This window comes from Lissotriton vulgaris, chromosome 9 (genome assembly GCF_964263255.1).
Source record: "Lissotriton vulgaris chromosome 9, aLisVul1.2, whole genome shotgun sequence".
NCBI classification, from domain to species: domain Eukaryota; kingdom Metazoa; phylum Chordata; class Amphibia; order Caudata; family Salamandridae; genus Lissotriton; species Lissotriton vulgaris.
Window position 1 is genome coordinate 825468696 of NC_141697.1, and position 16206 is coordinate 825484901.

Here is a 16206-nt window from a genome sequence, read left to right on the forward strand (position 1 = left end):
CTGTATTCTGCCGAGTCCCCCGCCGAGAGTTCCTGTCTCGAAGTGAATATATAATCTAATCTAGAAAAATCTTTGTGGGCCCCAGAGTAGAAGGAGTAGGCTTCCTGCACAGGATGAAGCCACCGCCATACATCGGTGAGACCGATCGTGTCCATTCTACGCGCCAAAGCAGTCTCTGCAGCCACTGTGTGAGAGTTCCCAGATCTATCGCGAGTCGTGCACATCACGTCATTGAAATCCCCACCCATAATCTGTACCGTGTCAGCCGTGTCTAGTAATATGTTCGTGATCTCCTGCATCGTCCGTATTTGTAATTTGGGTGGAGTATAGACTGACAGCAACGTGTACCTGCGCCTCCTCCAAGTCCCCTGTACCCCGGCAAATGTGCCCTGCGGGTCCAACCATGTGCGTGTCACTGTGAAGGGTGTCGTTTTCCTAATGAGTATTGCTGTGCCCTGTGAGTCCATGGTGTATCCAGCGTGCGCCAAGACTATGTAATGCCCACGTGCTAGAAAAGCACAACGGTTCCCCCTCAAATGCGTTTCCTGAAGGAAAATGATGTCTGGTGCTACGCGCCTAATATAGGCAGTAACCAAGCTCCTCTTAATTTTGGAACCCAGGCCATTCACATTCCAGGTTAGCGCCTTAACCCCGGCGCCATCTCGGCTTGGTTCAGCTAGTGTACTTGCCATTGCACTTCACAGGGACCATCGAATACCGGACCCCAGGGCCAGGGTAGTAGTAAGGGTAAACTTTGCTGCTTCACAAGTACCTACCCCCTCCCCCCCCCAACTCCCCAACTCCCCAACGTGAGGAAAAAACAGTACCAACATTCCCCTCCATCCCCCTCCCCACCTCCCTCCCCTTCCAGCTGCGCCCCAACATGGGACCAAACCATCCATGGGAGTAGGTCAGTCGCCCTCCCGCACATCCCTCCCCAGACTAAACAGTTTTCAGTTCAAACCCAAAAGAGAGGAAACTGTAGGGGGTGTGCCAACTTGCGTGCTCCGTTGCGCCGAGCTGCTATCTCATCCGAGCTGCATGGACCGGCCATCAGGAATGTGAGTCCTGAGTGTCTATGGTTGGGCCTTGACCCGAGGAGTCTTGTTCCAACTGACGGATCTCCTTAACCAACGGGTGTAGCGATTCGCCCAAGGGGTCCATATCTTCCTCACCGGATGAGGGGCCTTCCGATCCCTCCACATCGTCTCCCTCGGAGCGTATCCCTTTCCTCAGACTTCTGAACCTCGAACCCGCCACTGAGTCCTTGCCTGGGGATTCCGATCTGCCTTCCCTGCTGTTCGCCGATCCTCGGGTTCTATATGGCGTCGCCGCGGCCGTGTGTTGGGTCCTCCGTACCCTCCGTCGCTGTGGCTTCGGCCGCTCCCATCTCGATCTTTCCCTCACTGCTCTGTCCATTGCGTCCCGACGGGCTGCTTCCCTGCCGTTCAAGATAGGGCGCTCCTCTAACCACTGCCACGCGTCGTCTGGGTGGGCAAAAAAGATAGACTTGTCTTTATATATCACCTTCAGCTTGGCAGGGAAGAGGAGCATGTACTTAATATTTAGGGATCGCAGTTTCGCCTTCACAGCGTCAAAGGAGCGGCGTTGTTTCGAGACCTCCTGGCTGTAGTCCGGGAAGACCATTATTGTAGTGTTCTCAAGGCGGATCTCTCCCAGGGCCCTGGCCTCCCTCAGGATCAGGTCCCGGTCAGCAAAGTTTAGGAAGCGCGCTATAACTGGTCTTGGTCTCGCGCCCTCAGGTGGCTTGGCCAGAAGCGCCCTATGCGCTCTCTCAATTATAAAGCATGTGGAGAATGGAGCCGCTGGGAAAGTAGATTTCAGCCAGGTTAGGAGGAAGGCGGCCATGTCCTTTTCCTCAATCCCCTCTCTAAAACCTACGAAGCGGAGGTTGTTGCGCCTGGACCTGTTTTCGCATCGTCCACCTTCCATTGGAGGTGACGGTGCGCAGCCTGTAACTCCGCCATGTCTTTCTTGAGCGTAGTGATCGCCTCCCCGTCTTCCTTCAATTTTTCTTCCGCTGCCGTTACTCTTTCGGTCAGGTTCCGAAAGTCCTGCCACAGCATCGTCAGCTCGGCCCCAACCTCTCCAATCTTAGTCTCTAGGGCAGAGCGCGATGCCTGGATGTCTGTTCTGGACGCTTGGATGGCCTCCAGTAACATGACCGTGTCGGTGCGGGAGCCTGGTTGATCTGCCATGGTCCGTGGTGCCGCGAAATTGTCCATAGGGCCCAGTCGCGTGGTTTTGGGCACCGGGTCTTTCTTCCCCATCTCCTCACCGTTTAGGAGCCCAGGAGAGTATGCAGGGATCCCTGCTGCAGCAGTGGGGCGAAGGCCAGTGTGTGAGCCGCCGGATGGTTTCGGCGGGAGCGTGGGTCACTACCGCTGTACCTCCACTCGCCAGATAGGCACTGAGGCAGTCCGCACCTCCGCACGTTTCGCCCGTAGGCAGCCTGTTGCTAGTATAGCCCTCTCTCCTACAGGCCAGACTCCCGCCGACCCCCGCGTGCCTTCTCTGCCGCTCCGCTTCTGCCCCCTGCGTTCGGGACCCCCGTATCCCGCCGCCTCCAAGTCGGCTCCAGCCGGCGCCTCAGGGGGGTGCGGCCGTACCTCGCGGAGGCCGTGGAATTGGATTGCTGCTCTAGCGAGCCTCGCCACACTCTCCCCCTCCGCTCACCGCCAGTGCCTGGTCCGCTGTGCTTAGTGGTGCGCCGCTGCAAGAGCCGGGTGATTTCTTCCGTCACTCTGCCCCCAGCCGGCGGCCATCTTGGTGCAGGCTACCGCGGACCTCCGGTCCCCTTGATCAACCTCTGTCTGCCCACCGCAGGCTCCCGGTTCCCCCCGGCTGTGAGGAGGTCTCCAGAGTTCAGGGCGGAGAGCGCCGGCTGCCGACCCGCCGGCCGTGGCTTTAGGCACCCAGCGGTCCTTTGCATCCCGCGGTCGCCATCATGGCCGCCGTCCCCTCGCCGCCTTCTTCGTCGGACCCAAAATACCAGCGAAAGCAGACTGACACCTCCCAGGCAGCTCTCTCCCGATCTCACAGTAGGTTATCTTCAATCTGGCCGTGTTTCAAGCTCGATTACGAGGATATATGTCGGATTACGGGGCAGCTCGGCCGGAGCTCCGGCAAGGCACGTCTAGTCGGCCATGCTGCTGGCCACGCCCCCCTTTTTCTGAATTATTTTTGAATGGTTATTACATTAAAAATCAGGCAGTCACACTTGCCACGTTACAAAAGGATTCAGGCTTCTTAAAGTACCAACACCTCACAAGATTGCATTTAGATATGCAGATACATTTCTCTGAAAACAGTAAAAACCCTATTGTACATTTATATATAGTAGAGGCGCCTTACCTAACCAGCTACTCCAAGTGGCACTAACTGCTCTTCTTTACTAGGGATGGGCGGAATTTATGGAATTTGACTCAGTGGAAGATTGCGCAGAGTTTAGCTTATGGGCGTAAATATGCATGTCAGGCTGCGATTTAGCTCTGATAGTGTGCTCCGTGCCGAACAATCAGTGCAAATGACAACACTCGGTGCGCAAGGGCGCGCTGTTATTAGAGTAGATTTTGCCTCTTCTCGAGTAGAAAAGCGACTTGAGAAGAAGCCATCCGACCGTGACCGCTTACATTAAGAAATGTTACTGGAAGTCCTCCTAGCAACTGGAAGTCGTGCTAGGGGATGCTGAATCTTGCTTGTGCATGCTAGCTCACATATTTTGGAGACTTGCAGGGAAAATATTTCTACCAGGTGGTGATTGGTGAAATTTGGCCAGAATTGCCAAATTATGCCAATTCTGTGAGCAGAATGACATTTTCACCTGGGCCTATTGTTTACACATGGCAGCACCATGGCACACTATTCAATAGGTGGAGGGCTGGGGGTCCCAACTGAGCTGCTCCTAACTTAGGCTACCTGGCTCTTCCACTTTATTGCTCCTGCCACCCACGTGCAGACAGAAGTGTCAGTAGAAGAGATGTCTGCAGGGATCTCCTCATTTCCCAATCTCTGCTGCACACCATCACTGTTCTTGTAGTGGAATACTATTTCTCGAGCTGAGACAAAGCCGCAGTGCATTTTCCAGATTTGCAGGGATCAGCTTTCTAACATACAAATGGAATTTAATTCATTGTACTATAGTGAGGAAGAAATACAGTTGTAACCCCAGTCCTGTCACTAACCCTCCAAGCTAATCTTTGCAGGCAGTAAAGTCAGGTTACCTATCCATCCTGTTTGAGTTTCAGGGACACAGTGGTAATCCAAACAATCTTTCATTCTTGAAGAGCACAATCAAGGATGATGAAAAGAAATAGGAGCAACAGGGATTCGTTTGAAACACCTATTAAAAAGTCTTAATCTAGTACTTAAAATATGTACAGCAACCAAAAGCATGAAAATATGAAAGCAGTTATGTATGTCATAAACAGCAAGAATATAATGAACAATTCTTGCATGTGTAGAAAGTTCTGGGTCTCCTGGGACCTGTTACCTATTTCCAAACGCTTCATTATCTCTATAGTTATAGTTTTTATAGTAGAGTAGCCGGGTCAACGCACTAGACTTACTCTGGAAGCCCTGGCCAATGACTCTTTGTTGCCTGCTTGAAAGTGTGGAGGGGAGAGAAAACAGTAGCCCATGTCACTAAAGAACCACAAACTCCATATTCAAAGTTTAGTAGGTTTATTACAAAGCCAAGAAAAGTTGGACATACAAAAACCTCAAAATGAGGGTGTAGATATACATTAGAACTAATACAAAGCCAAACCTACAGGCGAAGTTAAGACGATGTACCATACACAGAATAACCAGTTCCATAATCAGGACGCCGAAAATAACAGCGCCAACATCAAGAGTCTTCTTCATTGGAGGTTCCTAAGTAAAAATCATTAGTCTGTCCCTACACTACCACTATTGTGACAGCCCAACTTAGCATCCCCAGGCAAGTCCCAGAAAAGGTGTCAGCTCATGAAGGCTTCCTAAGAAATGCACTCACGTTGAATCGGTTAAGTAGCATAAAACTACAGAGCTCATTCTAAGATGCTCTCTCCTCTCAAAGCCCGGCAGATGCCCCCAGACTCTGTCCCTCACCCCAACACAAAAATCATAGTTCACACCCCTCATCACATCATAAGTTCAACACATACAGCTAGACACCTCTTCGTAGGTAACTTTCCATGCAGGAATGGTGGTCCCAGGCTCTTGCTCAATGACATTGATTCCCAGGCCTTCTCTAGTGAGAAGGAACACCATCCCACATTACCAGCATCGCTGTCAAATGTATCTTCTCCTTCCTAAGCCTAACTCCTAAAACAAAAGTGTTATTCTAACTAACAAGGATGAATTTCTCCACCTCCAACAGAAAGGTGAGAAAGACAATTCCACATACACATGAATTCTAATAGCAGCCCTGAACATGAGAGTGAACAGGGACAAATACACGTTAAGCCTACCGAAGTTTGCCAACATAAGAACAATACACTAGCTTTAGCAAGTGCATGCATATATAAATAATCAAATTTTACATGAACACATTATTATTGTAAATGTTCATTAGTTAGGAATGCTCCTTTACACATTAAGATTTCGCCCAAGGACGAAGAACTACAGCTTTAATTCTTCGGTCGACATGAAAGAATGCTTAACACTTAACTTTGCACGTTATTACAGTACACGATCTAATAACCAAATGTTAACACAACAAAGGATTGTATATGGGTGCGAACTACTCATGATTATAATGCACCCCAACAAATGAAAGAGCAAAATCGCGCTCCTATCAATAGCAAGCTTGCTTCTTGAGTTTCTTATGGGTGATCGCACATTATACCTGGTGACAGCTAATGCAGATGTCTGTTATCGGATCTCTGCTGAGGGAAGATATGCTCTAGCAAGAGAGCACCCTCTTCTAGCTTGCCGACTCAACTCTCCGACATAGGTGTCTGACCAACAATCTGGCATGACCTCTGGCGATAATCTTGGCTCAAAGACCTCTCCTAATCAATGGTAAAATCTTGGACTTTATATAGGGTTTGACCACTGATTTTATCTCAAGTTTACAAAATAAAATGAGGCTTTGAGACACTAGACTTTTAACAGACTATGGGCCATATGTATCAACATTCCGTTTTGCGATTCCTAAATAGCGATTTTTAAGGAATCGCTATTTAGAAATCGCAAAATGGTATGTATATAGAAAATTGCTTCTTTTTAGCGATTCCTTAAAATTCCATAATTGCGATTAGCAAATTGCTAATCGCAATTAAGGAATAATTTCCCATTCATTTCTATGGGCCAGGAGGCCCAATAGGAATGAAGGGGAAATTGTGAATCGCAATTTGCTAATCGCAAATTGTGAATATTTTCAAGGGTGCAGGGGTGTCTAAAGAACACCCTGCTGCACCCCTGAAAATGACATGTGTGCGCATATTGCACACATACATGCCCTAAGGGCATGTATGAGCGTCACATGGCACCTTTTGATTTTGAAAATAATGCTTTTTTGAAAGAATTTGCAACTTACCACCACAAGAAGTTGGTGGTAATTTGCGATTCCTTAATGGCATTTTGAAATGTTTTTTTCCTTGATACATTGCATCTAAGGAATCGCTAAATTTGCAATTCCTTAAATGCAATAGCAAAATAGGGAATGGCAAATTTAGCGATTCCTTATTTTGCAACAAAAATGTTTCATACATACCATTTAGCGAAAATGGGTTCGCAAACGCCAGAATTCTACGAATTTCAGTGTTTGTGAACCCATTTTGCCTTGATACATATGGCCCTAAGCTACCACGTTTTCGTGGCGGGTCCTTTTTTAGAATGGTTACATTCCCAGAGGTAAACTCATGGTCTAAACACCTGTTACCATGTCCGTGCGATGATATCTCCAACCAATCGATGTTACATTGCATATTTTTCTGTACATTTTATGATTTACCCAGGAGAAGATTTTGAATAACTATCTTGAAGAAGTGGGAACTTAGACAATGCAGACCAGCATTCTTGAGGCTTCAAATGCTAGAAAACGAATTGATTATGCTGGCTATGTCTTCATTTTTAAAAGCTGTAATTAGACATAGGAATACTATGTATTAATTTTTTATACTTATCGCATGAGTCCTATATTCTTATGTAAACAACATAAGCTGCTTTTTATGATATTAATGCGTTTGGTGTAAAATGTATAGTGGCGTATTATATTAATGTCCATGTAACTGTATTTGTCAATTTTTTATCTGTTTTATTGTGCTTTTATGGTTTTTAAACAAAATCGAATAAAGCATTTTTTGATTGATTGATTGACTAAGCTACCAGGACCCAAAATGTGTAATCTCTGTTCACTTGTTGATTTTAAGCACCCATTACTAAAACCTTGAAACCTACTTACTACGGGCCATGCTTGAATTGTGGTGCCTGTCACTGAAAAGAATAAACAAGAAGTGAGCAGCCATGAACATGACCTTCGCACATTTAGCTATAGATAGTTGAGAAAAATGGAAAAAGAGAATAACTTAGCCTAACTTAAATGGAGTCTGTCATAGTGTTCACAACTGGAGGAGGCAGAAGAATTCTTGGATTTGGGCAGAAAAGCAGGTGGCCCAGCTCCTAACAGATCTGACTTTCCAGAATTCCTATGTAAGCCTGTGCTTACTGATGCCCCGCCATTCACCTGCTGCCGACAGCTCTTAATGCTGTGCTGGCACAGCAGCGTAATCCAACAGCTTGCTGCCACACTCTTGCAGCCTATTCCTTCATTATCGAAATAGAGTATTACATATAAAACACATACCAGATACTGCAAGATATGATGCCTGTTCTTTCCCTCAGTTGGTACTGTCAGCATATTACACATATTCTACACTTTGCCACAATGGTAGTAGTACACAGTGTAGCATGATGGTTCAGCTGGGGCATGACCCCAGCTTCTCAAACCAATCTCCCGCAATGATGCCGCAGCTCAGCGAGCATGACCATCAAGCATGCATGCTGAGGCCTGCTTAGCATAATTGGTATATGAAACCCAGAGCAGGGCTCTGTGGAATAGAGGGACACACAGCGTGTGCGTCTTCCTTATAAAGAGGGACTGCTGTCCCCGTGTTGACTGATAGGATCTTGGCAAATAGTGGCAGCATTTATTTTCAATTGTAGTTGCAGAGCATGCCTTGTCCCCTGTTCTTTTCACTGGCCTTGTCCTTTTTAATGTCTGCCTAAGTCTTATGTGGCCTTGTTCCTTTCTGCATCCCCTGCCTGGATAGCTCCTATGTGTGGTAGACCGTTGAATCCATCTTGGATTGCTAGAGCAAGCATGCTATACAAGATGCAGGTTGGAGTAGCCTTCCAGACTAGCTCTGTGTAGTGCTTGCACTGCTAGAGCTTGTGTGTGCATTTGTTGAGTGTTTGTCATTTTATTTGAAGCTAATATGTACATTATTGTATTGTGAAAAATCATTGTGAAACTACATATAGGTGTGGCTTCTTACCATTAAATCTTGTATGGTTCATCCATGCCCTTATGCATCCCTTCTAAAACCTAGTTTGGCTCAAATGATCTCACATTTCCCTATGACACTTAGAGAGCAGAATGTGAGACATTATGGGCATTATATGAAAGGAGTGATCAGCAATATGGTATCATGGTAGGATTTACCAAAGTGTTAAACAATATCAGATGACTTTGATAACAGCTGGTATGGGTAGATTCTTAATTTGTTATACCAGTCCCCTCCGGAACCCATCCCAAATTCCTTTGTGAATGAAATAATCAGACTCTGGCCTCTAGCCTCAGCAGAGCCAGGAGACAATGAGGACAAATGGTGATCACTTCTGATGTATAGGAAGGCTTTTTGTGCTTTATTGCAAGCATTCCTGATTGTTCGCTTTTCGAGTTTTTCATAAGAACCATGTGATGTAAGTGTAAGTTTTAAGTTGTAAATGTTCACATATGAAGATGGGTACTTTGGTACAACCTTCCACTTGGGTACAAATCTAATCCGAAAGTTCATACTCTTAGTAAAAGTGAATTTGCCATGCTTTCCCACACCTTTTGTTTTATCCCCTTTTTTGACGAATTCATACATTGAAACTGATTTCATTAACATGCACTCTGCTTTGAAGGTTTCAGATGCCCGAGAGTTCAGGGTGGCAGTTGAGCAGTCTTTACAGCGGATATCAATTAACAGAGTCTTGCTGGGACAAACATGCGACATAAAAAACGTAAGTGTTTTTAGTTGTTGCTGGGCATACGCAGGGCCACTGGAATTATGTAATTTTGTGGCAGCGGCGTTATATATATATAATTATATATATAATTCGCCACATATTTAAAAATCTACTGCATAATCTGCAGATTTTAACAAAAAAATGTTGGTTCTAGCTCAAACGTATCAAAAATTACTAAAAAACATGGCGACTCGTGTTCCTGCTCACCAGAAGGCCGTATGCAAAGATTGACTGGTCACCTAATCAGTTGCTTGTTCTATCTGGTTGTTAAATTGGTGCTAATAAGGTGAAATACTTTTCCAAACAGTGTTGCCATGGGGCAAAATGACTACATAGTAAAGTAATACTATCACAAAATTTGCTAAATTATGCCACATAATTAGCATTTTCTGGCCACATTATTTCGTCAAACCTGACGAATAACTTGGTCGTCCTTTGCCAAATAATTCCAGTTGCCCTAGGCGTGGTACAGAAGTGGCACATTGTAGTACTGCCAAAAAAATGTTTTCTAGCTACTTTGCTTGTTGACAAAATGTTTTGCAGAGTATATTTTTCCGAAGTTCTACATAATTTGATTTATATTAATCTAGGTGATTAAATAAATCATTAACATATATTCCGATTGTCTACAGTTATCAGTTGGTTATTTACAAATTTCAAAGGTAGGAGGTAGGAATCTGTCAATTCTGGATCTATGTTGGTACATAATCAATTGTTGGCCAAAAATATCCAGATTTGGTACATAAGACACAACACCAAAAGATGAATGGTGTTATACATGCCACCCTAATTCAAAGTGGAATTATACAAACATAATACACACTGCCCTTTTTTATTTTTATGACCTAATGTATTTGTTGTGTTTTATCATGTTTCTAAATGGGGTTAAATCCACAATTAAAAGGTAAGAAATCATCATAACGAAAACTGCAATAATTGCCTTGATTTCACTACAGTACTTTAAGAGATTGCAGTTTAGGTTACAAATATTTAAACAACCAACTGGGCGTTCAACGCTTATTGTGGATCTGACTAGGCTCCAGCCACTTTCATTAGACTGGCGGACTTAGTGTGTTGGACGCCCATGAAAAGTTCTTCAAATACCATCACTGCCAAATTAGGAGACTTGTATTCTTCATGACCCTAACCACTCTCTATGTAAGTATGTTTAAACATTTTGGAGTCTTGTGTAATTCCATAGGTGCTGGAAGTAGAAGTAGCTGCAGTACCCCCCAAATAACCATGCTGAAGTTCAGAAGATGCATGAGCTATAAAGATTATTTTTTATTTTGTGTTTATCTTGTCACATTTTTTGTGCTTCAAAAGCAGAGGTCAAATGACAGGCTATGTATTCTGGCCAATTGCTGCTAAAACGTTTTAACACATGAGACTCATCTTTTTGTAAAGGAACTATTTGAACATCTTGCTGGGGTACAGGGTGTGTTTAAGGAAAGGCTGTAGGATGTTATTTAATTCTAGCACGCAACCCAATTTAAATACAAGTAAATGAACTGTGCAGATATTTCAGAATATTTTAGCAATTGAGGCACATTTATTTTGTAAATCTGAAGTGTGAAAAAAACAAACATTTTAATAGGATCAAAACATATCAAAACACTTTACTTTGTGATGCAAAAATTATAAATATTTGCTGAAACCCGATTTCCACATGTTATCATTTGTAGGATAAAGTACCCCCTGCAGTACATTATAAGGATATTGCAAGGCACCAAGCAGTTCTATAGAGATATATAGAGGAACAAGGCCAAAGGCCAAGTTCCTTTATAGGATTATGGAACTCTGAGGTGACTTGCAATAGTCTTATATGTACAGCAGGGGGTACTTTATTTCTTATCATACATGGCCAAACCATCACATTTCTCACAAATCACTTAGGGGCATATGTATTATCTGCTTTTTTAGTCGCAAACGCTGAAATTCGCAAAAAAGCAGCGTTTGCGACTACAAATTCAGAAAACGAGATGTATGAGTAAAAGCGCATTGCAAAATTAAGGAATCGCAAAATTTGAGATTCCTTAATTTTGCGTCAGCATTTAAGGAATCGCAAATTGCGATTCCTTAAATGCTATTTATGAAGCACCCAAGTTGTGCGATTTCTCATTAGGAAATCGCAAATTACCACCAACTTGAAGTTGATGGTAATTTGCAATTTCTTTCACAAATGCACTTTTTGGCATTTGTAAAGGTGCCATGAGGCGCACATACATGCCCTTAGGGAATGTATGTGCGCCATATGCGCACATATGTTCATTTCAGGGGTGCATCAGGGTGTCCATATGACACCCTTGCACCCTTCAAATTATTCTCAATTTGCGATTCTCAAATTGCGAATCGCAAATTGAGAATGACTTCCCAATCATTCCTATGGGCCTCCTGGCCCATAGAAATTAATGTGAAAGTGTTCTTTAATTGCGATTTCGCAATTTGCTAATCACAATTAAGGAATATTAAGAATTCTCACCTGAGGGAAAGAAAAATTATGACAACGAACTCTTTTGGCAAAGATAATGGATTACATGGGATTAATTACGAGCAAGGTCAATCGTTGAAATAATTGCAGGATCTAGTATCCACTTAAGCTGTGCTTCTGGGTGTGGAGTGTTTGAATGCAATCCCCGCAGTACGTATCATTTTGAGGCATTTTTGAACAGATTGGTTTCAAAAGATGTCAGTCATGTGCCAAATACCGTGTTTGCATGTATATTTGTTTTCAGAGATTTGCCAAAATGAAAGTGAAATTCACATATGGAAGATGGTAATTTTTCGGCAAACTCTCAACAATTTACAAGCAATCAACTTCCAGGTTTAAATCCAAGAGTATAAAGCTCTATTCAAATATCTCTGGCCAAAAAACACACACATTAAAAAAAATAGCTTGGAATAAACGTTTCGTACTTCTCGAAGATAATTTCGCTCCTTTTAACCTTTTCTAATTTTCGCCTGAGCAATCGGGTCATAAAGGGTTTTGAAACAGAAAATGAGCTTTGGTAATCCCCCTTGAAATATTCACTTTGGCCTGATCTCTGAAATAAATGTACTAAAAACATTCAACGTGGACCAAACTAATCGTTGAGATTGGCACCTGTTTGTTAAATGGAACCAGAGTTAGAAATTGATAAAAAAAGTTAGAGTATTGGTTTTAATTGCCCCTATAGTTCAAGCTGAAACATGTTTCCATCGTGAAGGCCATTTTTGATTACTACTTTGTTTTCCTTGGCACATTCACAGCAATTTAGCAGAAAAAAACATTCACAACACTCCAAAGCTTCTTACCTATAATTCCAAAGGGGTTTAAAGGAAACAAGATGTGGCTGTATCACGTGGCAGGTGATTTCATTCAGTGCCTTTTGCTGGTTTGGTGAATTTTCGTGCCGCTGTTTTGAAGCTATAACCACAGATGTGGATGCTGAAAGCACTAGCTCAAGTTAAGTATATTTCCTCTAGATGAATGTGATCGAAAGAAAATTAAAAAATGGAAGTCTGGTTTCTGATAGATTAACATGTTGGCAGTCCACCATCTATGTCCTTTGGGGACCAGTTGTAACTTGGAGGCATGGAGTTGATCAATGTGCATATTATTCATATATTCACTATCATATGTGTTCCACATATGTTCACAATTAATGTCATAAAATGCAGAGACTGGAAACGCATAACTCTGCTTCCTACATGTGGGTGTGTTAAGAAAGGTATTGTGCAATCAAGAATACTTGCAATCACTGTAATGCCACTATTTTGGTATAATGATGGCGATGACTTATGACACAACACTAGTGGCCGGAAAACCATCATTGCCAACACTTGATTTGCAATGCCATAATGGGAGCCTTCTGAAGCAAGGCTGCAGTGCTCTGCTACCCACATGTGGACATATGTTTAGTTTAACCAAAAAAGCTCAAAGCATGTGATCGTGATTATGGCTTCGTAGTTTCATTGTGAAAAAACACCAGGTTTGTAAGCATAGCTGATAAATTCACAATTCGGTTGAATCCTCTTGGCACCTTGCAGGATCTAGATATGCGGCATATTCTTTTCTGTTTAATTTTTTTAAACCGTTGAAATTCACTGAAAAAAACTTTAGCTAAGGTTTGGTTGTGTTTGATATGATAGCAGTTAGACAACGTTTCCAGGTAAATGACAAATTGTCAAGATTTAGTTTCTACAACACAAAATCTAAAAATACATACAATAAATTACAGCATTGATAGTATCTCCTGGTATCTCATAGCACATCATCATTAATATCATTGATATCCACTTAGAACACCTGCACCCCAACCCCTATGTTTGCAGGCCTTGAACTTCAGTTGCACCCAGCACCCTCTGGCCTTAACATGTGGTCTTCCACAAGGCATTATGCTCAGCCCCTCCCCGCCAATAGGAAATAAAAGTAATGAGTTGAGGACATTGAGCACTGTTTATAGATGTACTTACTCTTTTCTTTTTTTTTTCTTGTTTTTTAGTCCTCATCTCACCAGTAGCATCTGTAAACCTAACAAAAAAAGCCCATTCCGACCTAGACACCCTGGGCTTCTGTTATTGCATTGGCTTTAGGCCAACCCGGCCAGCTTCTTTGTGCGAGGCTTGGTGTAATCATTGGACCATAGAGACCTTAGACCAGCCTAATTTCCATACCCCAGGATAGCAGTGATGACCAGATGTTTTTATTACTATCATTTGCATGTCCCTAGTCCAATCGAGCCATGCCCAATGCCGCACCCAGCCATTTCTCGTACAACGGGGGTCTAGAGTCTTTCCACAGTTTGCAGATCTCCCTACGGGCGATTAAAATCAAACAAAGAAATAAGCCCACTTGCACACCAGAGAACAGACTTGTAAGGTCGTTATCCAAGCCAAAAATAACTAAAGCAAAGTTTAACTTCAACTTGACTTCCAGGGCACGCTCCACATTGTGCCAGAATTCTCTTAAAGAGACACATTCAAAAAATATATGTATGTCATGCGCCTCGGCAAGTTCACATCTAGGGCACTTGGCGGATGGGCAGGGAGCAGATCTTGCGATTTTCTTGGGTGTATAATACAATCTATTAACAACATAAAAGTGATTCTTTTTGAGGGAGGCTAGCTTAACATACTTGTATAGGGTTTGAAGGGATAAAGCATGTAAGTTAACAGCTATATCCCCTAGGACGGTAAACAACGTTTACCCCGAAACTATCTTCCCGCATGGAATCACAACGCAGTCGTTACCACGACTGCGCTGTGATTCCGCATACCATTACCCTGCAAATCGGAACAACGACTTGCTGAGGGGGAGGAAGGTGTTGGATTTAAAATCCAACACCTACCCTAGTGTCCGCACTGACTGGAGTTGGAATAGTAAATTATACTATTCCAACATCCAGTGCCCCCCATCCACAAGTCATTGTTCCAACTTGCGGAGTAATTGTATGCAGAATCACAACACGGTTGTGGTAAGGACCGTGTTGTGATTTCCTGCGGTAAGAAAGACTGCGGGTAAAGAGACATATTCCCCTAGGACAGATGAATTCCAGGCAAGATGAGAAGGGGGAAGATCTGCATCATCAGCGTCCAGCAGACTCCTATACCAGAATCCAACCTCCTTTTTTTTGGGCTTCGTATTCTGAAGTCGGTACTCGATCTCCCAGTTTCCGCCTGTATGCTCCTTCTCTGCTGAGAACCAGGAACACAATTGCAAGTATTTGAATCTAGAGAAGGAGCAGCCTATTTTAGATCTTAAAATCTCCCAGGGAAGAACTCCGTCAGTTGATATGAGGTCAGACCAGATTGTGATTCCTGCCTTCTCAATAGGGGAAGCTAAATTGTCTCCAGACATACTTGCAGTCCGGGGGAGTCCCAAATTGGAGCAAAGTCCGAATAATAACCCATTCCCCATCTCACTCTTGCTTTATACCACACATTAAGTGCTGATTTTAAGACTTTTAGACGAACCTTCTTGAAAAACCTTGGTGCCCCAAACATGTAGAGGGATCCGACTCCCCCACCCTCAAAACTGGCCATAACACTCAGAATCCTCCCCAGTTGGTTTCGACAGTAATAGAAAGTAAACTTTGTATGTTTTTAAACTGGAAGGCAAGAGAGTACCAAAACACATCTGGAAGAGCTAGGCCGCCCTTTAAAAGTCTCCGTCTCAACTTCTTCCAGGATAACCTGGAATTTTTATTGGACCAGATAAAGCTGTCTATTTTACCTTGAATTTTACTCAAGAGCTTACCAGGAAAATCAAGAGGAATAGTGCTGAACAAATAGGTCAGTTTTGGCAAGATAACCATCTTGACAAGATTTACCCAGCCATAGATGGTAAGAGGTAGATTCTGACATCTAGAAAAGAGATGGTCAATTTCCTTGGCCACTTTCCCCAGGTTATTTAGGGGAATATCAATTAGGTTGTGAACTATGGTTATCTCCAGATACCCAAGCTCCTTACTACGGCTTCCGGTCCAGCTGTCAATGCCCCAGCAATTTCCTCAGTCTTGGAGGAGTTAACTAGATACCCAGAGTACAGACCAAATTCCTTCAGGGTAGCTTCCACCTTTGGGAGTACCTCAGCAGGATTATTAGTGTAAACCAGCAGATCATCCGCATATAAGGCTAACTTACACCTATAGTCTAAAACTTGGAAAGGAGTAATTTGATCATCCAGTCTTAAGGCTTGAGCGAGAGGCTGGATATAGATGTTGAACAATAAGAGCGAGATGGGACACCCCAGTCGTGTTCCACTTGTTATATTAAAGCTTGATGTCGGTGAGCAATTCAAGAGAATGACTGCAGAGACACCCTTGTAGCATCTAATGAGAGTTTGTATAAATGTTAAACCAAATCCCATCATTTTTAGAGTCTCCCAAAGGAAGACCCAATAGACGCAATTGAACGCCTTGGCTGCATCATATGCAGCCATTGCCAGGGGCTCCGACGCTAAATCGATACTGCCTCTTAGCT

General features: G+C 43.5%; 1 protein-coding gene across 1 annotated transcript in view; it reads left to right on the forward strand.

Moving 5' to 3' along the window:
* The window catches only part of TOP6BL (TOP6B like initiator of meiotic double strand breaks), a 2408555-nt gene that overhangs the window by 2043310 nt on the left and 349039 nt on the right, over positions 1-16206 (forward strand). The window contains exon 14 of the mRNA XM_086939520.1: positions 9139-9237. Within this exon, the coding sequence (XP_086795646.1) occupies positions 9139-9237 (99 nt within the window). The remainder of the gene's footprint in view (positions 1-9138; positions 9238-16206) is intronic.